Source organism: Schistocerca nitens, chromosome 8, assembly GCF_023898315.1.
Source record: "Schistocerca nitens isolate TAMUIC-IGC-003100 chromosome 8, iqSchNite1.1, whole genome shotgun sequence".
Lineage (NCBI taxonomy): Eukaryota > Metazoa > Arthropoda > Insecta > Orthoptera > Acrididae > Schistocerca > Schistocerca nitens.
Genome location: NC_064621.1, coordinates 522088155 through 522113641, shown reverse-complemented (window position 1 = coordinate 522113641; position 25487 = coordinate 522088155). Strand labels below are relative to the sequence as shown.

The 25487-nt window shown below is 39.7% G+C and overlaps 2 protein-coding genes across 4 annotated transcripts in view; one reads left to right on the top strand and one right to left on the bottom strand.

The window, feature by feature from the left end:
* Positions 1–16318, top strand: part of LOC126199341 (ubiquilin-1) — a 112842-nt gene extending 96524 nt beyond the window's left edge. Inside the window, exon 10 of the mRNA XM_049936194.1 lies at positions 15025–16318. Within this exon, the coding sequence (XP_049792151.1) occupies positions 15025–15101 (77 nt within the window). The 3' untranslated portion in view covers positions 15102–16318. The remainder of the gene's footprint in view (positions 1–15024) is intronic.
* Positions 16319–16458: 140 nt separating this feature from the next.
* The window catches only part of LOC126199342 (zinc transporter ZIP1-like), a 29319-nt gene continuing 20290 nt past the window's right edge, over positions 16459–25487 (bottom strand). For 2 of the 3 annotated variants that reach the window (XM_049936197.1, XM_049936196.1), the window contains exons 2-5: positions 19889–20035; positions 19612–19785; positions 19429–19531; positions 16459–17444 (exon numbers count right to left, since the gene is read on the bottom strand). In XM_049936197.1, coding sequence (XP_049792154.1) covers positions 16668–17444; positions 19429–19531; positions 19612–19739 — 1008 coding nt within the window. In that variant the 5' untranslated portion in view covers positions 19740–19785; positions 19889–20035 and the 3' untranslated portion in view covers positions 16459–16667. The remainder of the gene's footprint in view (positions 17445–19428; positions 19532–19611; positions 19786–19888; positions 20036–25487) is intronic. The other variant, XM_049936198.1, reaches the window with a different exon arrangement.

Sequence of the window (25487 nt, the reverse complement as noted above, 5' to 3'; positions counted from 1 at the left end):
TTGGCGGCCTCCCCTTGTAAGATAATTTTGGGTATTGGACTGCATGATTGTAAAATACTAAAACAGCTAAATTGCCAACAGTTTGACTGACTTGCTGCGGTCCACTTCAGGGCAGTTCACAGCTGTATAGTGGTGAATGCCTTCGTTTATATACTGTCATTTTCAATTGTCTGGTGAATACTGATGTCACATATCTGAGATGACATTGGATAATTTGAAGAAGTAGTTATGGCAGAGTGGCTGTACGGTGTGCTATTGCCTGTGCTACTCTGTTGGCTGATTGTAAGACAACTTTAGTAGGTGCAGCAAAGTCTCGTTGGTGACTGGAAGGCAATAGCAGATTGGCAGCTAGTATCCAGGTGGTGGTGGTGGTGGTGGTGATGGTGGTGGTGGTGGTGGTGGTCTCCTGCATCGAGGTGTTAAGGGCGCATGGCAGTTCTCTCATGGCTGCTGTTTGCACTGTTAAACCCGGGTCAAGTGGTGCTTCTGGCTACCAAGCACACGCAGTGCGCCAGGCTGGAATTTCTGGCACTCATGCCTCAGATAACTTATTGCCATCCTCCTTGTTAATGTTGTTGTTGTGGTCTTCAGTCCTGAGACTGGTTTGATGCAGCTGTCCATGCTACTGTATCCTGTGCTAGCTTCTTCATCTCCCAGTACTTACTTCAGCCTACATCCTTCTGAATCTGCTTAGTGTATTCATCTCTTAGTTCCCCTCTACGTTTTTTACCCTCCACGCTGCCTTTCAGTACTAAATTGGTGATCCCTTGATGCCTCAGAACATGTCCTACCAACCGATCACTTCTTCTGGTCAAGTTGTGCCACAAACTCCTCTTCTCCCCAATTCTATTCAGTAACTCCTCATTAGTTATGTGATCTACCCATCTAATCTTCAGCATTCTTCTGTTGCACCACATTTCAAAAGCTTCTATTCTCTTCCTGTCTAAACTATTTATCGGCCATGTTTCACTTCCATACATGGCTACACTCCATACAAATACTTTCAGAAACGACTTCATGACACTTAAATCTATACCCTATGTTAACAAATTTCTCTTCTTCAGAAACGCTTTCCTTGCCATTGCCAGTCTACATTTTATATCCTCTCTACTTCGACCATCATCAGTTATTTTGCTCCCTGATAGCAAAACTCCTTTACTACTTTAAGTGTCTCATTTTCTAATCTAATTCTCTGAGCATCACCCGACTTAATTTGACTACATTCCATTATCCTTGTTTTGCTTTTGTTGATGTTCATCTTATACCCTCCTTTCAAGACACTGTCCATTCCTGTCAACTGCTTTTCCAAGTCCTTTGCTGTTTCTGACAGAATTACAATGTCATCGGCAAACCTCAAAGTTTTTATTTCTTCTCCATGTGTTTTAATACCTACTCCGAACTTTTCTTTTGTTTCCTTTACTGCTTGCTCAATATACAGATTGAATAGCATTGAGGAGAGGCTACAACCCTGTCTCACTCCCTTCGCAACCACTGCTTCCCTTTCATGCCCCGCGACTCTTATAACTGCCATTTGGTTTCTGTACAAATTGTAAATAGCCTTTTGCTCCCTGTATTTTACCCCTGCCACCTTCAGAATTTGAAAGAGAGTATTCCAGTCAACATTGCCAAAAGCTTTCTCTAAGTCTACAAATGCTAGAAATGTCGGTTTGCCTTTCTTTAATCTTTCTTCTAAGGTAAGTCGTAAGGTCAGTATTGCGTCACGTGTTCCAATATTTCTATGGAATCCAAACTGATCTTCCCCGAGGTCAGCTTCTACCAGTTTTTCCCTTTGTCTGTAAAGAATTTGTGTCAGTATTTTGCAGCTGTGACTTATTAAACTGATAGTTCGGTAATTTTCACATCTGTCAACACCTGCTTTCTTTAGGATTTGAATTATTATATTCTTCTTGAAGTCTGAGGGTATTTCACCTGTCTCATACAGCTTCCTCACGAGATGATAGGGTTTTGTTAGGCCTGGCTCTTCCAAGGTTGTCAGTAGTTCTAATGGAATGTTGTCTACTCCCGGGGCCTTGTTTTGACTTACGTCTTTCAGTGCTCTGTCAAACTCTTCACACAGTATTGTATCTCCTATTTCATCTTCGTCTACATTCTCTTCCATTTCTATAATATTGTCCTCAAGAACATCACCCTTGTATAGTCCCTCATATACTCCTTCCACCTTTCTACTTTCCCTTCTTTGCTTAGAACTGGGTTTCCATCTGAGCTCTCGATATTCATTCAAGTGGTTCTCTTTTCTCCAAAGGTCTCTTTAATTTTCCTGTAGTCAGTATCCATCTTACCCCTAGTGATATGCGCCTCTACATCCTTACATTTGTCCTCCAGCCATCCCTGCTTAGCCATTTTGCACTTCCTGTCGATCTCATTTTTGAGGCGTTTGTATTCCTTTTTGCTCGCTTCATTTACTTATTTTTTATATTTTCTCCTTTCATCAATTAAATTCAATATCTCTTCTGTTACCCAAGGATTTCTATTAGCTCTCGTCTTTTTACCTACTTGATCCTCTGCTACCTTCACTATTTCGTCTCTCAAAGCTACCCATTCTTCTTCTACTGTATTTCTTTCCCCCATTCTTGTCACTTGTTCCCTTATGCTCTCCCTGAAACTCTGTACAACCTCCGGTTTAGCACTGAGCGAGGTGGCGCAGTGGTTAGCACACTGGACTCGCATTCGGGAGGACGACGGTTCAATCCCGTCTCCGTCCATCCTGATTTAGGTTTTCCGTGATTTCCCTAAATCGCTTCAGGCAAATGCCGGGATGGTTCCTTTGAAAGGGCACGGCCGATTTCCTTCCCCATCCTTCCCTCAACCGAGCTTGCGCTCCGTCTCTAATGACCTCGTTGTCGACAGGACGTTAAACACTAATCTCCTCCTCCTCTGGTTTAGCCAGTTTATCCAGGTCCCATCTCCTCAAATTTCCACCTTTTTGCAGTTTCTTCAGTTTTAATCTACAGTTCATAACCAATAGATTGTGGTCAGAGTCCACATCTGCCCCTGGAAATGTCTTACAATTTAAAACCTGTTTCCTAAATCTCTGTCTTACCATTATATAATCTATCTTATACCTTCTAGTATCTCCAGGGTTCTTCCATGTATACAACCTTCTTTTGTGATTCTTGAACCAAGTGTTAGCTATGATTAAGTTATGCTCTGTGCAAAATTCTACCAGGCGGCTTCCTCTTTCATTTCTTCCCCCCCAATCCATATTCACCCACTATGTTTCCTTCTCTCCCTTTTCCTACTATCGAATTCCAGTCACCCATGACTACTAAATTTTCGTCTCCCTTCACTACCTGAATAATTTCTTTTATCTCATCATACATTTCATCGTCATCTGCAGAGCTAGTTGGCATATAAACTTGTACTACTGTAGTATGTTTGGGCTTTGTGTCTATCTTGGCCACAAGAATGTGTTCACTATGCTGTTTGCAGTAGCTTACCCACACTCCTATTTTTTTATTCATTATTAAACCTACTCCTGCATTACCCCTATTTGATTTTGTATTTATAACCCTGTATTCACCTGACCAAAAGTCTTGTTCCTCCTGCCACCGAACTTCACTCATTCCCACTATATCTAACTTTAACCTATTTTAAATTTTCTAACCTACCTGCCCGATTAAGGGATCTGACATTCCACACTCTGACCCGTAGAACACCAGTTTTCTTTCTCCTGATAACGACATCCTCTTGAGTAGTCCCCACCTAGAGATCCGAATGGGGGACTATTTTACCTCTGGAATATTGTATCCAAGAGGACGCCATCATCATTTAACCATACAGTAAAGCTGCTTGCCCTCGGGAAAAATTATGGCTGTAGATTCCCCTTGCTTTCAGCCGTTTGTAGTACCAGCACAGCAAGGCCGTTTTGGTTAGTGTTACAAGGCCAGATGTTTCAGTCATCCAGACTTTTGCCCCTGCAACTACTGAAAAGGCTGCTGCCCCTCTTCAGGAACCACACTTTTTTTTCATGTTATTAGGGCATTTAATTATTTCAGTAGCCTCTATTTTCAGTTGCTGCATCCACGGCTTTTGAGCAACCATGTGAGGTTCTTCAAAACTGATGGAATGGTCACTTTCCTGGTGGTCTGACTTGTTCTGTCCCAGTAGTACATATTGTTAGTGTTCTGAAATGCAAATGCGTCTCCCAGACTACTGAAATAATAAAACACTCTAACAATGTGAATGGGGAGAATGGTTGCAAGTTACCTGAGGCCTGGCTGCCGGCGATTCCAGCCCAGTTGACCACGTGTGCTTGCCAGCTACCAGTGTTTGACGGTATAAACAGCAATTGAGAGAGAACTTCCATGCGGCCTTAATGCCTTCCTGCAGGAAAACACCGCACCTTGGATAAAAACTGCCGGTTTGCTGTTATCTTGCAATCATCAATGAGAGTTTGCCTACCAACACTTAACAGAGGCAACAACAGACAGCTGATAACGCTACTTTCTACCAGTGTTGCCTTCTAATCAGCCACCATGTTAGCACAGGCAATAGTGTACTGTACAGTCACCTCTCCATAACAACCTTTTCAAATTGTCCAATGGCGTCTCAGATAAGTGACGTCAGTACCCACCACATAACTGAAAATGATAGTATATAAAGGAAGATGTTCGCCAGTATATAGCAGTGAACTGCCCTCAAGAGGACCGCAGCATGTCAGTTGAAACATCAGCAGTTTAACTGTTTTAGTAGTTTACAATGACAAGCCCCAGTACCCAAAATTACCTTCTCCAAAATGACATTGGCCTGAAAGCCAACAAAGTTAGTAGTTTGTTTTAACTTTCTGTAGACCTGCAACTTTATCATGAACAAAATTTAAATGGTTGGATATGACATGTTAAGGAAAAGAAATCTGAATTCGTTCACTGAAAATGTGGTTTTACTAATAGTACAGAGGAACACACAAAGTGCATTATGTAGGGAATGTAATCTGCAGTGGTTTTGCGATGCCTTCCACAGTAACTCTGGAAGCTTTTCAGAGCACAGACACCTTTTGCAGCCACCCACTGTAGGTCAGGTGCTTCAGTGCCTTTCGATGTGCTGGAAGTGCTAAGTTCTCTGTTCTACCATCTGTATTTGGGAGACATCCCTCTGACCCTACACTTGGACAAGCTGTATACGTGGACAAGGAAAAAAAATTCCCAGATTTTTCCTGGATTTCCCGGTTAAAAATACACTTTCTCCTGGGTGAAAATACATTTTTTCCGTGTTGAGCGACAGTATACTCTTCCTCGTTAAGCGACAGTATACTCTTCCTCGGCACTGTAAAGGTCATCAATCCTTCGAATGTTTATGGTTTTATATACCAACGTAGAATTTCCCGGCACTTTAGAAAACGAAACTCGGGGAAAAACACGTTTTGAAAGATCTTTGATGTGCACCAGCATGTACGCTGCACATTTTCATATTATGAAGGTATAAATTTGAATTCCACCAAACAATGCATGTTACTTTCCGAAGCATTGAAATCGAGATTGCGATGCACTTTTGTAAGCATCATAGCTCAATCACTTGATCTCGCCAGCTGATATGACAACAATAGGACACGTGATTTAGTCAGCCAATAGCAAGATCACTCTTAAGTAGCGCGAATACACAAATAAGAAAAGTTAATGGCTTAAATTAATATACATAGCAATCACATATAATATTGGTCTCGAAGATTAGTAAGTTGGAAGAGAAGCTAAGCTTCCACATATAATGTTGATCTTTTTTGCGCGTGTTACACTTTAAGATACATCACACAAATGTGCCAGTAAAATTTTTAATAATGACGCAAATGTCTCATCTTCTGGGCTCGAAATTCTTCTAAATGGTCGTCCTCAAAGAGTTGAATTTTTAAGTAAGAGTCATACACTTTGTGATTTAAGAAATTCATCATACACTCTCGCACATAGTTCATCTTGCATAAAAGGAAATCTGCTTTGAATGTAAGGCTTTTCAAACAACCATTCGCAATATTTTCCCGCGACCTGTTAGAAATAGGTTCGTTTCAGCAGTTGCAAGAAAGTGCCAAATAACTGGTGTCACCACACTTGCGCAGCTACGATGGTGCAGGAAGCCCATATGTTCGTATGTGTAAAACATTAAAAGATCTTACATTATGTCATAAAAGAAACAAGACATCAAAGGATACTTCAAGAGCATTGGGATTTTGCGAACCATACTAGAATGCATAATTCGGCTTAAAATGCGCATCCGTAAGTAAATTTTCTTGGAGTACCAGTACTCATGTTTGGTTCTTTATTATGGCATAATGCCATATGTGCACTTGAAATGCAGCGAACAGTTGAAACTAGCCAATAGTGTGAAATTAAACACTTTGTTTCAAATAAATTGACTGCCTCAGTAGAAAGGATTAATAAAAGCCAAATCTCTTTAGCAAACTGGCAAAAATAACTTCGTTGTTCTGTAAGGCGATTAATGCTTGACTGTCAAAGGTGGAAATAAAATCTGAAACTATTAACATATTTTAGCGTGCTTATGCAAACATATTTTAATTCATTTGATAGCTCCCGGTCACAAAAATCCGTTTTGTTATCATTTAATGTGAGAGCAATAAACGAAGAGAAACAACAAAATCACCGAATGTAAACACAGGTCACCTGGAGAGGACCCACCTCCCCACCACAACTCGGACTTCTCTGTGCATCAGCCCCGGATCTACGATATTTCCGAACAGGGGCAATATTAAGTAGTGGCGGCAAGCCACACTTCCGTAACCAAAAGCGGGAGAAGGTACTACTGATACGTGACTCAACTGCGCATGCACAAGAGCCTGCCCGCAACTGCTCAAACCAATCTAATTTAAACAGTTGTCACATCACGCTCATTGGAGGCAATTTGTTGTTATAAAGCACTGCATAGTGTTCCTAAAGCCTTTGACACACTTTACTGTTGGCAGACGCTTGTATGAGCACTGTTTTGTTGTTGTATATGGCGCATTTCCTTTGCAATTTAAGGTTTTTTGCCATTCAAGTTTTGTTACTGCAGTATTATTCTGCAGTAACGGGATACAATAACACCCTTTGTTAGAGTATTGGTTCTTACCAGTCAAAATCCCATAAATTTAACTGAAAACTAAAACAATGAAAAATTCCCGGAATTCTAAACAATTCCCGGGTTTTTCCCGGTTTTCTCCCGGTTGTCCTGGGTCGTATACACCCTGTTGGAGACAACCATATAGGGATTATAGACTCCCTCAAAAATCAAGAAAACAATGGCAAAACAGCTATTTTATAAGAAAATTAGTTTTTTGCACAAATATTTAAGGAAAAGGCTAATCAAGTGTTTTGCATAGAATGTGCTGTATGGTTCTGAAATGTGGACAGCAAAGAAAGTCAGACAGGACTTTGAAACCAAACCAGTGTATTTCTTTAGACACACAATTAGTAAATAGCATCAGCCTAAAGAGTCATAGGTGACAATGAAACCCCTTTCTTAGAAAAGCAACAGACATACTGAAAGATGGCATTGTGATGTAAGAGATGAGTGATCTTCTTCATAGTTTTAAAAACATAATTTTATGAACAAAACTGCCTTGATAACATTTAATAATTAAAATCTCAATATTAAACAATGGAAAATCCATGATGGAATGTAACAACATTATGAAAAGGATAGTTGCTACTCACCATATAGCAGAGATGCTGAGTCGCAGGTAGGCACAACAAAAAGACTGTCACAAAACAAGATTTCGACTGACAAGGCCTTCGTAAAAAAAAAAAAAAAACACACACACACACACACACACACACACACACACACACACACACAATTTCTGGCAGCTGAAGCCAGACTACATGCAGCAGCAGCAGTGCATAATGGGAGAGGCAACTGGGTGCAGTAAGGAGGAGGCTGTGGCGGGGAGGGGAGGGATTGCCCTATCCTCTCTCCGCCTTGTCCCTGCACACTCCTCAGCACAAAATAAACCATGAAAAGAATGTAGTAAGGGAGATGGTGCTTACCTGTGTGAACAGAGGCAAACAAGCACAGTTCCATGATACAACATTGGAAACATGGTTGACAACATGAATGATGTAAGAACTTGTTTCACCTTCAGCAGAGCAGCTATCCCAGACCTGACACACTGCAGAAGTCAAGCAAGGTAGTGGTATAGTAACCAATTATCATGGTGGGTAGTTGTAATCTAAAAAAGTTGCCAGAAAAGCTAGTGGGAACTATTGGCGAATCACTCAATTGTGGAAAGTTGAGCTGGTCATAAAATGTATACCTTGCAACCAAATTTGGAGAAATGTAAGCACAGGCAAGGCAAAACCATCCCTATGACTTACCTTAGAGAACAGGCTGAAAATGGCAAACCTCCATTTGTAGATTTAGAGTAACCCTTTTGACCTTATTGACTGAAAATTTTCTTCAAAATATGGAAGGTTGCAGAGATAAAACGCAAGAAGTAGAAGGGGATCTACAACCTATATGGCAACCAGATGACAGTCACAAGAATTGAAGCATATGAAAGGAAAGTAGTGCGAGGTGTGATTGGAAAGTTTTAAGAATGGATCCACTACTGCTTACTGGTTTGGCAGGCAGGTACACGGAAGGTGAGGAGTGAGTTATTGCCTTATCCTTGAATGCCCTCTGAGACAGGAAATTGCGTTTTCTTTTTTCAGTTGGTTGTGGCAGCTGGTTGAGTGCGGGTCTGTTAGGGCTTGTTGCCAGATTCTGTGTGCGTGAAAATGGATGTAAAAACAGAGCAACAAGTTTGTGTGATTTTTTTTTTTTAACTGGGAAATCAGCTTCTGAGACTTACAAACTATTAAAAACAGCTTTTGGAGATAACTGTATGAGCCAGTCAAATGTTTTTGTCTGTTTCAACAGATTTAAAAATGGCTGCGAATCATTTAAAGATAAACCATGGTCTGGCTGTCCTTCCACCTCAGAAACAAATGAAAATGTTGTGAAAGTTCGCAACTTAGTGCACTCTGATCATAGACTTACAATTATGGAGATGGCTGATGAACTTAATTTAAGTTTCTATGCAGTTCAGTCAATTTTAACTGAAGATCTGAACATACATAGAGTGTCCACAAAATTCGTTCCAGAAGTGTTGTTAAGTGACCAGAGACAATACCGACTTGAACTGTGCCAAGAACTGGTTAATCGTACCAAAAATGACACAGATTTGTTAAATAGGGTAATTACAGGTGATGAATCATGGGTATATGGATATGATCCTGAAACCAAAGTGCAGTCTTCACAGTGGAAGACTCCAGGTTCACCATGACCGAAAAAAGCATGCCGAAGTCAATCATAGGTGAAGACAGTGTTGGTGATTTTTTTTTTTTTTTTTTTTTTCCCAATTCTACCGGTATTGTGCATCTTGACTTTACCCCTGGAGGACAGATAATTAACCAGGAATACTAAAAATGTGTCCTAGAGCGTTTGCGCGATAGGTGCGGAAGAAAGAGCCTGCATTGTGGAAAGACAGGAGATTTGTGCTACACCATGACAATGCTCCGGCTCATCATGCCTTCTCCATCATTGAATTTTTGACCAAATTCAAAATTCCTGTGCTTCCACAACTGCCATATTCCCCTGATCTGGCCCCTGCAGACTTCTACCTGTTTCCTAAACTTAAATTTTCACTGAAAGGGAAGTGACTTGACTAGATTGAATACATCCAGGCAAATATGGAGAGTGTCCTTAACACAATACAGAAAAAAAAAAAATCTGGGAATGTTCAGTCAGAAGGGGACTATTTTGAAGGAGATGCATCACAGTAACATGCAAGTACCACCATTGTACAATTCCAAGCCCATTCTTAAAACTTTCCAATTACACCTCGTATTTGAGAAGGGATTGAGACAGAGTGCATAACCCTGATGCTATTAAATGTATACATTGAGCAAACTGTGAAGGATACCAAGAAAAATTTCAAAAGGGAATTAATGTTTTGAGTGAAGAAATGAAAGCTTTGGTGACAATAAGATAGACCAGTTTTCCTATTTGGGCAGCAAAATAACTGATGATGGCCAAAACAGAGGATATAAAATGCAAACTGGCAATGGCAAAGTGTCTCTGAAAGAGAGAAATATTAATTTTAAGTGTTTGAAGTCTTTTCTTGAAAGTATTTGTATGGATTGTAGCTTTACACAGAAGTAGACCATGAAGAATAAACAGTTCTGACAAGATAAAAATATAAACTTATGAAGCATGGGGCTATAGAAGAATGCTGATTATTACATTGGCCTATCGAATGTCCTATAAAGTGATACTGAATTGAATTAGGGAGAAAAGTAGTTAATGGCACAACATCACTAAAGGAAGGGATCAGTTGGCAGGGCGCATTCTGAGGCATCATCAGGGAACAGTTAATTTGATAATGGAGCAGAGTGTGAGGAGAAAAAACTATAAATCAGGAACAGAGTTCGATTATACAGGGTGTATACGTGGACAAGGAAAAAAATTCCCCATGATTTCCCTGTTAAAAACACACTTTTTGCTGGGTGAAAATACACATCTTCCCAGGTGAAAAAACACTTTCACCATTTAAGTGACAGTATACTTGACCTTGGTATTGTAAAATTTATCCAATCTTTGAATGGTAAAGGTTTTATATACTGGCGTAGGGCTTCCCAGCACTTTAGGAAATGAAACCCAGTAAAAAAGACGAGTGAACAGCAGCATGTATGCTGCGTACTTTTGTATTGCAAAAGTATAAATACGAATTCTGCCAAACATAGCACACTAGTTTCCAAAGTATCGAAAGCAAGATAATGATGCGCTTTTGCCAGCCGATTACAGCTAACATCACATGACTTCGCCAGCCAATGACAGCAGATATCCAGAACACTGGATACTGATGTTGTCAGCTGTTGTCAGCAAATAGCAATATCACTGTTAAGCAGTGCAAACACACAAATAGGAAAAGTTCATAGTTTAAATTAATATACATATAGTATAGGTACAAGAAAATCTAAACTTTCACATACAGCATATGTTACCCTTAAAGTTGTATCAAGCACAAATGTCCCAGTAATACTTTAAATAGTGACATAAATGTGGGCCTGAAATTTTTCTTTGTGGCTGGTTCTCAAAGTATTCAGTTTTGAATGAGAGTCAAACATACTGTGATTTAAGAAATTCATTGTACATTCTCACACGTAACATAATTCATCTTGCATAGAAAGAAATTTACTTTGAAAGTAACGCTTCTCAAAGCGCTTTTCACAGTATTTTCCCACGACCTGTAAGAAATATATATGTTTGAGCAGTTGCTAGAAAGCACCAGAAAACAGATGTTACTGCGCAACTATGACGTGCTCTGCTCATACATCTTTCGTCGCTTTTCTGTGTGGAATTGGGTGTGTTGTGGGGAATCGTGTCCATGTGGAGCACTGTGGCATGTTGTTTGGTTTGTCCTTAGGGCAGTTGTTTTATCGTGCCCTACCCAAATAAAAAAAAAAAAAAAAAAAAAAAAAGCACTCCGTCTTCAGGCAACGAGTGGCCTACCGGGACCATCTGACCGCTGTGTCATCTTCAGTGGAGGATGCGGATAGGAGGGGCGTGGGGTCAGCACACCGCTCTAGCGGTTGTTACGATGGTATTCTTGACTGAAGCCACTACTATTCAGTTGAGTAGCTCCTCAGTTGGCATCACGAGGTTGAGTGCACCCTGAAAAATGGCAACAGCGCATGGCGGCCTGGATGGTCACCCATCCAAGTGCCGACCATGCCCGACAGCGCTTAACTTCGGAGATCTCACGGGAACTGGTGTATGCACTGCGGCAACGCTGTTGCCGTCCTACCCAAATAAGGAATGCAAAATGACATATCAGTCCTTGGCACAATATTAAATTCAGAACTACACTGTATAACTCAAAGCACTCTGCAGTACTGTTGTGTATTCTAGTCAAGTTTGCATCCACACTGCACTGCAAAATCTACTAAGAAAGAATACAAATTTCTTCCAAAAATAAAAAATAAACTGTTGTTTGTAACAACCAGCTTTTCATGACTTACTGTATAAAAAATCAAAAGGTTATATGTGAACGCTGTATAATTGGCAGTTTATATTCTACTCCAGGAGTAAATATGCTGAAGAGCCAAAGAAACTGATACACCTGTCTAATACTGTGTAAAGCCCCCCGTTAGCACACAGAAGTCTCGCAACACAACATGGCAGGGACTCGACTAATGTCTGAAGTAGTGCTGGTGGAAATTGACAGCACGAAACCTGCAGGGCTGTCCATAATTCCGTAAGAGTACAAGAGGATGGAGATTTCTTCTGAACATCACACTGCAAGGCATCCCAGATATGCTCAATAGTGTTCATGTCTGGAGAGTTTGGTGGCCGGCAGAACTGCAACTACTATGACGTGCTCTGCTCATACATCTTTTGTCGCATTTCTGTGGGGAATTGGGTGTGTAGCGGGGAATCGTGACCATGTAGAGCCCTGTGGCATGTTGTTTGGTTTGTCCTAGAGCCACTCTAGCAATTCTGGACATGTGGGGTGTCGCATCCTGCTGCTGGAATTGCCCAAGTCTGTCGGAATGCACATGAATGGATGCAGGTGATCAGGCAGAATGCTTACATACATGTCACCTGTCAGTCGTGTCTAGACATATCAGGGGTCCCATATCACTCCAACTGCACACACTCCACACCATTACAGAGCCTCCACCAGTCTGAACAGTCCCCTGCTGACATGCAGGGTCCATGGATTCATGAGGTTGTCTCCATACCTGTACACGACCATCCCCTCGATACAATTTGAAACGAGACTTGTCCAAGAAGGCAACATGTTTCCAGTCATCGACAGTCCAATGTTGGTTTGAAGGGCCCAGGTGAAGCATAAAGCTTTGTGTTGAGCAGTTATCAAGGGTACACGATTGGGTTTTTGGCTCCGAAAGTCCACATCGAAGATGTTCCGTTGATTGGTTCACACTCTGACACTTGTTCATGGCCCTGCACTGAAATCTGCAGCAATTTGTGGAAGGGTTGCAGTCCTGTCACATTGAAAGATTTTCTTCAGTCATTGTTGGTCCCATTCTTACAGGATCTTTTTCCGGCTGCAACGATGTTGGAGATTTGAGGTTTTCCTGGATTGCTGATATTCACGGTACATTCACGAAATGGTTGTACGAGAAAATCCCCACTTCATCGCCACCTCGGAGATGCTGTGTCCCATCGCTCATGCGCCGACTGTAACGCCACATTCAAACTCACTTAAATCTTGATAACCTGCTATTGTAGCAGAGCAGCAGTAACTGATCTAACAACTGCGCTAGACACTTGTCGTCTTATATACGCGTTGCCAACTGCTGCGCCGTATTCTGCCTGTTGACATATCCTTGTATTTGAATATGCGTGCCTATGCCAGTTTCTTTGGTGCTTCAGTATATAAAGCCTTGTGGCCAGTTAAATATTAATAAAAAATGGTTTGCTGTCTGTCAATAACAGACTGTAGAATGACATTCTGTAAATTTAAGAAGTAAACAAAACAAATTAAAAAATAGTGACAAGCCTAGAGGAGGTACCAAACAAGTGTTGTTATATGTCTTGTGATAAAAAGAAATGTTATGTTTCACTGAACATAGATATGTAAAATTCTGCTAAAATTTTTCAATGTGGTTTTTGGGAAGCATTTTCTTGGAGTACCAGTACTGTGTTATCTTGTGTTTGGTTCTTTATTATGGCATTATGCCATACATGCCAGAAGATGAAAAAGTGCACTTGAAATGCAGCAAACAGTTGAAACTAGCCAATAGAGTGGAATGAAACATTTCATTTGAAACAAATTTACTGCCTCTGTGGAAAATATTAATAAAAACTAAATTTATTTAGGAAACTGACAATAATTACTTCAGTGTTCTTCAAGGTGATTAATGCTTGATTGCCAATAACGTGGAAATCAGATCAAATCAGAAAACTGAAACTAATAACATTTTAGCCTGTGGATGAATGTCAATTCACTTGATAGCATCCAGCCACAAAAATCCATTTTTGACATGACAACAGGTAAACAAAGAGAGAACAGCAAAAATTGTGAAATGTAAATGTGCATCATGTAGAGACTACTCCCCAATACAACTCTGACTGCTCTGCATATGTACAAATCTGGTAGCTTGAACACACCAGAAAATTTTTTCTGGGTAGCATCTGACTGCTTGCAATTACTGCCTATTTAGCCAACAGCCACACTTAAAGTAGCAAGAAGTGGAAGAAGGCACTGCTCATACGCAACTTCATCTCTCCACATGCCCACCAGCAACTGCTCACATGAACCCAATTTAAACAGCTGTGACATCATGCTCATCATAGGCAGTTTGTTGTTATGAAGTATTGTGTAGTCGTCGTCCTAAACCCTTCGAAGTATTTTGCTGCTGGCAGAAGCTTGTGCACCGTATGTTGTTGTAAATGGTCCATTTTCTTTGCAAATTAAGTTTTACATTGTTTTTCTTTCATTTTTGTTTTATGGCTGCAGTATTATTTTGCAGTAGCAAGCGAAAGTAAAATTCTTCGTTAGAGATAAGTTTTACCATTCAATACTACAAAAATCTAACTGAAAACTAAAGCAATGAAAAATTGCCAGAATTCTAAGAAATTCCTGGGTTTTTTCTGATTTTTTACTGGATGGAAAAACACGTTTTTTTTCCCCAGTTGTCCTCGGGTGTATAAACCCTGCTACAGTAAACAATTTCAAACAGATGTAGGTGACAGTAGATACACAGAGGTGAAGAGGCTTATGCAGGATAGACTGGCATGGAGAACCACATCAAATAGTTCTTTTAAGACTGAACACCACCACCCCAACAACAAAAACACCACCACATAGAAAAAGTGTTAGTAGTTATCCATTTAAATGTTTCTATTGTAAATTATTATTACTTCTAATGGCCACTGAGTAATTTTTACTTAGTAAATGTTTATGTCCGTGCATATCATTTCTATTATGTTGTATGTTTCAAAATTTTCATACGAGCAGATTGCAGATAATGTGTAAGTTTTCTCAGTTGTCATATAACTTTCTCAAAATTTCAGCTCTTATTGCAACATTTGGGGACATAAATGCTGCAGTTGAGAGGCTACTGCAAAGTCGTCAGATGTCACAAAGCTAACAATACTACAGAGGTAATTCCATATTCCCTGAGTAGTACTTGCCCAGGTTTGTTTGGGTTTCCACTGTGGGGCTACTACATTAAGAGAGATATTTTCAAGAGGACAGCGAAATAATTAAGATATTTGGACAGCGCAGCATTGAAACTTGTGGATACTATTCACTATTGACACAAAAATTTGTCATAATTTGAACTTTACAGGAATAATAATGATGATAATAAAAAAAAGGAAACCAAGAAACCAGATCACCCAACACTTAAATTTTAGAAGTTCATATAAGCATGCAACAATATGGCATACTATAGCTTCTTAAGATTGTGTGTGTGCATCTGTGTATTTATATAAATAATATATATATATTACCTGTTTCTCTCTAGTATGTTAAGCCTTTTCTTCAGTGTTATGTTAAATATGTAGTTGGAAAGTTTTTTTCCTACTTTTCCGGATCTTGAAAAAACCATTGTAACTGGCTTCAGGCCTAATACTGTAATCTTGTTACTAATCATCGTGTAATGTAATTTTCTGAGTAATGAAAACACGTAAACCCAAGAACAGTGCTAGCAATATTGCCAAAGGTCTGTTTTGTTTGTGTATATAATTAGGTAAGTGTGTGGATAAATATGGGAGTCCACAAATGAAAGACTGGTACAGTGTAACAGTTATATTCAATACTGAATAGCATCCAAGTTTTGAAGTCAACGTCAAAGGTTTATTTCATAGTCACTAATTCTGCAAATCTATGGAGTTTTCTCTCAGGAGAATTATGTAACTTGCAAAATCACGTCATTTATGTGGTAGATCCTGGACATAATAAACATTTATTTTTGATTCCACAATGTGCCAGTTTAAAGTGTTGTAGGTGCTGCACATTATTTTGATATGCCGCAGGTTGTTATGCTTTCTCTGATTGTTTATGTTGGGTATGTCGGTAAAGGTGTGAATGCATGTGCTACGTGTTGTGTGAGATGTTTCATCTACATTCGTTATTTGAGATCAGTTTTTGATGGCAATTATTAAAGTGAATTAAAAGTTGTCACTGCAGTATCAAAACTGAATGCAGTACTCATTCATGTCAAATGAGATATATTTTGAGATCACAAGCTTTTGACCAGTAACCAGAAAACAATTGAATATAAAGCTATGCATATGCAATTTTTCACATCATTTATAAGAGCTGTTGTACTGCATCCACTGTTTTAATAGATTACACACACAATTAGAATTGGTAAATTTTGTTTTGTAATCATGTTGCAAAAAAAACTGCAAATTCCTTTTAGTTTTTGTTTTTTTCATTTATGTTCATAATCTGCGAGTTGCTGGTGTTGAAATAAATTAGTGAATATGATTTTGTACATGTGAGCTTAGGAATCAGTTTTTATTCCATTTTTCCATCAAAATATGGGCTATTTAACAGTCCAGACAATATATGTATGATTGGTGTCATAGTTACAAAAGAAAATTGTATATTGCAGTTTAAAAAATTAAAAAAGTTACATTATCCAATTGTTTCATGTGTTTCCTTGGTATAACAGTCTTCACATTAACAACAAAGTGAACAATACACGTTAAATTACATTATCCACATGTCTGCCAGAGACTGTTAAGGAACTAGTCTCAGAATGAGTACTGTCACTGGGTTCCAAAAATAAGATCCCACATATAAATGAAAATCCTAGTAGAAGAACAAGAACTTTAGTGAGACGATTTCCTCCACGGTTGATTTCATGTGGCAAGACCTCAAAGAAAGTAACATACACAAATGTTCCACAAGCCAAGCCTTGTAAAATACCATTTATCACTGACGAGTTTACATTATGACTAAATTCTTCTAAACCCATAGCAATTCCTATCCCCAAAGGTGATGTAACACAAAATGTAATATTGGATCTTATGATTGCATGAAGTTTCAGTCTGCTCTGTACGAGATTGAGTCCCAAGCTGAAGGCTATAATAACTTTATGGAGCACCACAGCAATAAATATCTGCAGTACACTCATTACATCAGGCTGTAGTCCTATTGCTACACCTTCCAGCAGTGAATGCACTGATAAGGCTACCAATAGTAGTACTGAACGGAATACTGAGTGTGCAGCTGGCTCCTCTGCTGGAACGTCATGCTCATTAGAATGCACCTGGTCACTGATGCCTTCTATGCTATTACGACGTTGTGACAGCCACTGTTCACCTTCCGCTTCTGCCGGCTGTGTAAGGATATCCTGTGTTAACGTTCTTTCTTTATAGTCCAAGACTATTTGTTCAATGATCAGTATCACAAAGAATCCAACAGATACAGCAAACTCGGCGACAGGAAAGTCAGTTTTGATTTGTAGGAAATACAGGGCCTACAAATCAGACAATTGTAAGAGAAGCATTATTAATTCACAACAGAAGTTATGCAAATAAGAGCACTACCACAACATACAAGAGTATGTTATGAAAATAGTCACTTAAAATACTTTGAAAATCAAATATAACTTGAGATACTTCAAAATATTATTGCATTCGTAACTATCTCAGTCAAGAAAGTAACACCTGAACTGAAGTCTTAGGCACAGTAAATTGTATGGAAAATCATCTAAGTATACACACATTCAGTTCATATTGTTAAAGAACATAATTCACATAGTTAATACAATTAACATCAAAGACTTGATTTTAAAATGTAATATTCTTTCTCTGCTTGTAAAGCAAATTTATTTTAGCAAATGTAAATTGATAAAGGCCTTCCTTCCTTTTAAATGTAATGACAACTACACCTTAAAACGTCAACTGCCACAAGACTTGTGGTGGTGCAGGAGAGCCGCCTGCCATGTGGTAGTCAACATGGCAACTATATTATTTGAGACAATCCAGCAACAATTTCTTGGATCGTATTTTCACTGTTATTGGCAACTGTAGAGACATGTCAACATCCGCTAGAGAACAAAACTGATTCTCTTAACTTCGAAACTTTCAGACGGCCTCGATTGTTTTAAAATCTGCCAGGAAAAAGTGTGCATGTTAGGTATTCCTGCATCCTGTACAGTCCCATTTTAACACTGGTGGAAAAATGGTTGCATCAGAATTGGCACCACAAAAGTAGTGCAGAAATTCAGCAGTTTATCATAACAGCAAATATTTGAAAAACAAATGGATGCTTATAACAATAATTTTTTCAGTGAACTAACTCTTTACATCCATAGGAATCGGTAGCACATAAGTGACTTTACTATGTTGCAACAGATAAAAATCCAAAGCATTGCACTGTGGGACAATTACAACAGCCAGTGTAAGTATGAGGTGTAGTCATCCACTCCTGAAAAGTCCAACTTAGCCTTCTTATCACTCTTAGATCGGCATTTGCAAACTTAAACTGTTATTCACAAACAAGTGACTAACCAATTCATTAGTGATACGAAGTAACTTTGAAGAAGTGTAAGTGGCGTGGCCAAAGTACTTATTACACAACCGAGTGAAGGGTGAGGCACACTGACAGCATAACTGGGCTTTACTTGTGGCATAATCAGAGAATGCTCAGATCAAAGGAAAGTGAAGCTCTAAGCATTGAGTGACAAAACAATTAACTTTTAGTCCTGACATATGGGTAAGCATAGTCTTGCAATATACATTCTTCATTTGCAAACTCACCCCTGCAGAATGTGATTTGTGAATAAGATACTGCAACTGGGAATGTCTATATGGGAGCTTTTACTGACATAGACCCACAAGATACAAACAATGTCAGTAACATACATTTTGAAGCTGCTTCCAAAATTGGGACTTCAAATGATAAAATGACAGGAGCAAGAGGAGAGGACAGAGAACAACTGATCCATAGTGGTGACTGATTAAGTTGTACAATGGACAGTGTCTCCCGATTAATAACTTTAAGGGGCCTTAAAATGTACATTTGGGTCATACATGATTTTTCTATATTATGAAACCAAACCCCTTGATGTGTATGTCACAAGGGAAAATATTCATGAGGCACTGTCAGAACATATACCTGCAAAATACTGGGGTAGAGGTGCATCTTAATTGAATTAATCAGTATGACCATTTTTCCACCTCACTTTAAAACAGTGCATAATAGGGAGAATAGTAGGAATGTTATAGCATGTTCTCTCTTGAACATTATAATTAATGCCATAAAAACTTCTGCATTTTACTTTAACTAAGAGAAAAGACAATCTCGTGAACATCCTTTGCGGCCTTATTTTAAACACTTATTTTCCAATGTACTTAATAATGAATCTAGTTCTTAAAAAGGAAACTGTTTTGCTAAGGTATGACACAAGAACCCATTAACGATTTTAAGATTCACACTTCCATTTATTTTCAACATACCCTTTTAAGAGTTTCATTCACTTCTGGAAACAAATGTAGAAGAGCTGTAGCCATGAAAACACCAGCTGCAAAACAACTCAAATGGCTTATGACCACAGCATACCTGTACAGAGAGTGTTTATTAGTCCGGCATGTACATATTTCATAGCAACACAAGCTAGGAGTCCTGTATTTAAAATTCACCTGTGCCGTTTGCTTGGATCTATGGTTCCACGAAACTTTTTAATAAGTAAAAGTGGTAACATACTAAAAAGAAATGTTAGGACAAATAGAGTACCAAGTACAAGTCCCTTTGCTTCATTGATTTCCATGTTTTCTTTTCTTCAGGATATTCTTTATTTATTGAAGTGTATGTAGCTGAAAATGGAATTAATTGCAATAAATTAGTTAAGCAAATGACATAATAGCCTTAAAATGATTATTACACAGAGTATAAGGGAATCCATGAATAATAAATAACCTGTATTGCAATGAGGGTATGTATCTCACATTTATATAAAAGGCAGTCTTCTCTTCTCTATTAAAAATAACATGTGAAATAGCCTCACAATTGCTGTGAGACTTCTTGCACTCTACTCTGTTTGCACTGGTCAACTGGCTGGGAAACCTGGAACATGAAAAATAAAATAATAATTCCATACTGAACAGGAAAACTGTCAGCAATAGCCTGTACAACACCTGCTTAGGACTGGCATTGTCACTGCACTGATACCAGCGATATGCAGAAAAACACGTTTAAAAAACCTTGATTTCATTTTCAGTTATTACCCTACAGGTGAGTTGCTCATTCAGAGGGATATCAGGTTCCTCCACAGGAATATGAAGCTTATCTAAAAATAGTGGGACATCAAGTATGGCTTTGCTCAAGGTAGTTAGCTAGTTATATGTTCCAAAGGTTATTTTAACAATTATCTTGTCAAAATGATATGGGTATTTTGTCCAAATGATACGGAACAAGTCAGTTTACAGGATATGTATACATGATCAGTGTCAAAATTAATGAACCTATTATCATTTTGTTTCACTCACGTGACTACACGTAAAAACTATTCCTCCTCTTCATCTTCTTCTTCTTTTTTACTGCTACCTACCACCAGTTTTAAGTAGAAATTTGCCAATGGAATAGAAGGAGCTGTCCAGCAGAAATGATTTAAAACTTGTTTCACTACCTCACAGAATTTTATGTTACTCGGAAAATGGTCAGAAAATTTTTATTGTTGCATACTGAACTTCTTTCTGAGACACAGACAGCTTTAAACAATGCGTAGTAAAGGTCATTTTTCTCTCTAATGTTGTAGGTATGTAAATCACTGTTCTTCTCGTACTGTGCGGATTGTTTACGGCGAATTTCATTATCGAAAATATGTATTTACGACGGGGCAGTTAAAATACCTAGCTCCTTGGAGGGGTACCTACATGGTATCTGTAGGTGAGCACCACACTGATCTTACCGCTCGCTTTTGCACAGTCAATACCTTTTTTCTAAATGATGAGTTACACCCAAGAATTATTCCGTATGCCATTACTGAGTAGAAATATGCAAAATATGTCAGGAGCGTAATACATTTGTTTCCAAGATAAGCAATTGTTCAAAGAGCAAAATTAGCTGAATTTAATTGTTTGAAAAGCTTAGTAATATGTTTCTTCCACTTCAGTTTTTCATTGATATGTACACCCGAACATTTGGAGCACTCTACCCTAGTTAATGTCTCCTGCTCCTATGCTACATTACTGGCCATTAAAATTGCTACACCTTGAAAATGACGTGCTACATACGCGAAATTTAACCGACAGGAAGAAGATGCTGTGATATGCAAATGATTAGCTTTTCAGAGCATTGACACAAGGTTGGCGCCAGTGGCGACACCTTCAACGTGCTGACATGAGGAAAGTTTCCAACCGATTTCTCATACACAAACAGCAGTTGACTGGTGTTGCCTGGTGAAATATTATTGTGATGCCTCGTGTGAGGAGGAGAAATGCGTACCATCACATTTTCGACTTTGATAAAGGTCGGATTGTAGCCTATCATGATAGCAGTTTATCGTATCGCGACACTGCTGCTCGCGTTAGTCGAGATCCAATGACTGTTAGCAGAATATGGAATCGGTGGGTTCAGGAGAGCAATACGGAACACCGTGCTGGATCCCAACGGCCTCATATTACTAGCAGTCGAGATGACAGGCATCTTATCCGCATGGCTGTAACGGATTGTGTAGCCATGTCTCGATCCCTGAGTCAACAGGTGGGGACGTTTGCAAGACAACAACCATCCGCACGAACCGTTCGACGACGTTTGCAGCAGCATGGACTGTCAGCTCGGAGACCATGGCTGCGGTTACCCTTGACACTGAATCACAGACAGGAGCGCCTGCGATGGTGTACTCAACGACGAACCTGGGTGCACGAATGGCAAAACGTCGGTTTTTTGGGATGAATCTAGGTTTTGTTTACAGCTTCATGATGGTCGCATCCGTGTTTGGCCATTGCGGTGAATGCATATTGGAAGAGTGTATTTCATCGCCATACTGGCATATCAGCTGGCATGATGGTATGGGGTGCCATTGGTTACACGTCTCTGTCACCTCTTGTTCGCATTGACGGCACTTTGAACAGTGGAGGTTACATTTCAGATGTGTTACGACCCGTAGCTCAACCCTTCATTCGATCGCTGCGAAACCCTTCATTTCAGGAGGATAACCCACGACCAGCAAGCAGTAAAGGAAACAAAAGAAAAATTCGGAGTAAGTATTAAAATCCATGGAGAAGAAATAAAAACTTTGAGGTTTGCCGATGACATTGTAATTCTGTCAGAGACAGCAAAGGACTTGGAAGAGCAGTTGAACGGAATGGATGGTGTCTTGAAGGGAGGATATAAGATGAACATCAACAAAAGCAAAACGAGTATAATGGAATGTAGTCGAATTAAGTCGGGTGATGTTGAGGGTATTAGATTAGGAAATGAGACACTTAAAGTAGTAAAGGAGTTTTGCTATTTGGGGAGCAAAATAACCGATGATGGTCGAAGTAGAGAGGATATAAAATGTAGACTGGCAATGGCAAGGAAAGCGTTTCTGAAGAAGAGAAATTTGTTAACATCGAGTATAGATTTAAGTGTCAGGAAGTCATTTCTGAAAGTATTTGTATGGAGTGTACCCATGTATGGAAGTGAAACATGGACGGTAAATAGTTTGGACAAGAAGAGAATTGAAGCTTTCGAAATGTGGTGCTACAGAAGAATGCTGAAGATTAGATGGGTAGATCACATAACTAATGAGGAGGTACTGAATAGGATTGGGGAGAAGAGGAGTTTGTGGCACAACTTGACCAGAAGAAGGGATCGGTTGGTAGGACATGTTCTGAGGCATCAAGGGATCACCAATTTAGTATTGGAGGGCAGCGTGGAGGGTAAAAATCGTAGGGGGAGACCAAGAGATGAATACACTAAGCAGATTCAGAAGGATGTAGGTTGCAGTATGTACTGGGAGATGAAGAAGCTTGCATAGGATAGAGTAGCATGGAGAGCTGCATCAAACCAGTCTCAGGACTGAAGACCACAACAACAACAACAACAACAACCCACGACCGCACATTGCAGCTCTTTCTGGATACAGAAAATGTTCGACTGCAGTCCTGGCCAGCAACTGGCTCGTCACAATATGCCAGTCACTACTCTTGATGAACTGTAGTATCGTGTTGAAGCTGCATGGGCAGCTGTACCTGTAAACGCCATCCACGCTCTGACTCAATGCCCAGGCATATCAAGGCCGTTATTATGGCCAGAGGTGGTTGTTCTGGGTACTGATTTCTCAGGATCTATGCACCCAAATTGTGTGAAAATGTAATCATATGTCAGTTCTGGTATAATATATTTGTCCAATGAATACCCATGTATCATCTGCATTTCTTCTTGGTGTAGCAATTTTAATGGCCAGTAGTGTGCATCAACTGTTGGAATAATTCTATTTGTTGTACAGAACTGAATGTAGTGTTTATTTCAAAATCTAAGGAGAGTCAAATGTTTTCAGAGAACAACATAATTATTTTGTACTACTCAGTTTCCTTGTACCAACCTCTATATATATATATAAGCTGTTGATATGTAGTCGCTCAAGATGGGGGGGGGGGGGGGTGTGAGACCTGTGATACCAACCGCGTCGACGTGGTGTTTTTTTTTTTTTTTTTTTTTTTTTTTTTTTTTTTTTTTTTTTTTTTTTTTTTTTGTTGGGTTGGGGGGGGGGGGAGCCAGCAAAATCTTAAATTTTAATTTGGTTCCAAAAGGGTGAATTTGACAAGACTAAGTTTTGTATAAATGAAGACATGTGAGAATAAGTTGTAAATACAAAATCATCCATAAAATTTAGTGTCTTACTGGAAATTGTTTATGGTATTGTGAAACAGATGACAAAGGAAGCACTGGATTTGGTCATCTTGGTTTTCAAAACAGAAAAGATTTCAAGTGGCAGTGTTGACAGCTCTGTTTCTAACATGTGCCTACACAACACTTGAAATGTACTGATGTCAGCTTGAAAGTCCCTACATAAGTGAAAAATTTCATAATAAAGAAACAAAGATAAATGTCAGAATACAATGGCCTAACAATTTCTTAGAAACCCATCATAGAAACACTGAGAAAAAAAAAACACTTTGTAAAAAATTGAGAAAGAATTTGTAAACTATGCACTCCCGTCACATGCCATAGACGTTTGAATCCAGACACTGTGATTAAAGGGTGTTTACACATGAAGACATCTAAGGGATCCTTCCCCCATCACTCCTTCTTTGGATCTGCCATTAATACCATTTACACTGTTCTTCTTCTTCAGGTAAAACAGAAAAATCTATCAAACCTTATTTTGGAGCTGAAGCAACTGAAATGCAAGACCTGTTTATCCAATTTCATCATATTTCACATTGATTGTGCTCTGAGAACTTTATTTAGCATAAAACTAACTTTTCACAACAATAAGTGGAAGCACTTTCAAAACTGCTTGTTTTTGGCCATAAAATATTGGTCGTGGCATGTTGGATTAGCAAGCCTTCCTGATATTCAACCACAGCCTTTTTTCCCTTATGTACTAAACACACACACGACGACCACAATCTCTGGCTGCTGAGCCCTGACTCCGAGCAGCTGTGCATGATGCGAGAAGCAACTGGGTGTTGGTGGTAAGGAGGAGGCTGGGGCAGAGAAGGGTAGGGTTGGGGGTAGGGGATGGTAAAGTGCTGCTTGTGGGAATATGCATGGGCGATGTGGAGAGAGGGTAGGCCAGCTAGGTGCAGTTGGGAGGTTAGACAGAGGGCTGGGGGGGGGGGGGGTAATGGGAAAGAAGAGAAGTAAAGAGACAGGGTGCTTTGGTGGAATGAGGACTGTGTAATGCTGTAATGGGAACAGCGAAGGGGCTCGATGGGTAGGGACAATGACTAACAAAGGTTGAGAGGAGGTTTAGGGGAACGTAGGATATATTGCAGGGAGAGTTTCCACTGCATAATTCAGAAAATCTGGTTTCCGTGGGAAGGATCCAGGTGGTACTGGCTGTGAAGCAGTCCTTCAAATGGAGAATGTCATGTTGGGCAGAGTGCTCAACAACGGGGTGGTCCAGCTATTTCTTGGCCACAGTTTGTGGATGGCCATTCGTGCGGACAGACAGCTTGTTGGTTGTCATGCCCATGTAGAATGCAGGACAGTGGTTGCAGCTTATCTTGCAGATCCCATGAGTGGTTTCAAAGATAGCCCTGCCTCTGATGGGATAGGTGATGCTTGTGACTCGACTGAAGTAGGTGAAGGTGGGAGGACGTATGGAACAAGTCTTGCATCTAGGTCTGTTGTAGGGATATGAGCCATGAGGCGAGGGGTTGAGAGCAGGGGTTGTTTTGGGGATGGATAGGAACACTGTGTGGATACGAAGGGCAGCAAAATACCACTGTGGGAGGGGACAGGACATTCTTCATTTAGGGCATGGCAAGAGGTAGTCGAAACCTTGGTGGAGAATGTGATTTGGTTGTTCCAATCCTGGGTGGTACTGAGTCATGAGGGGAAGGCTGCTCTGTGGCCAGAC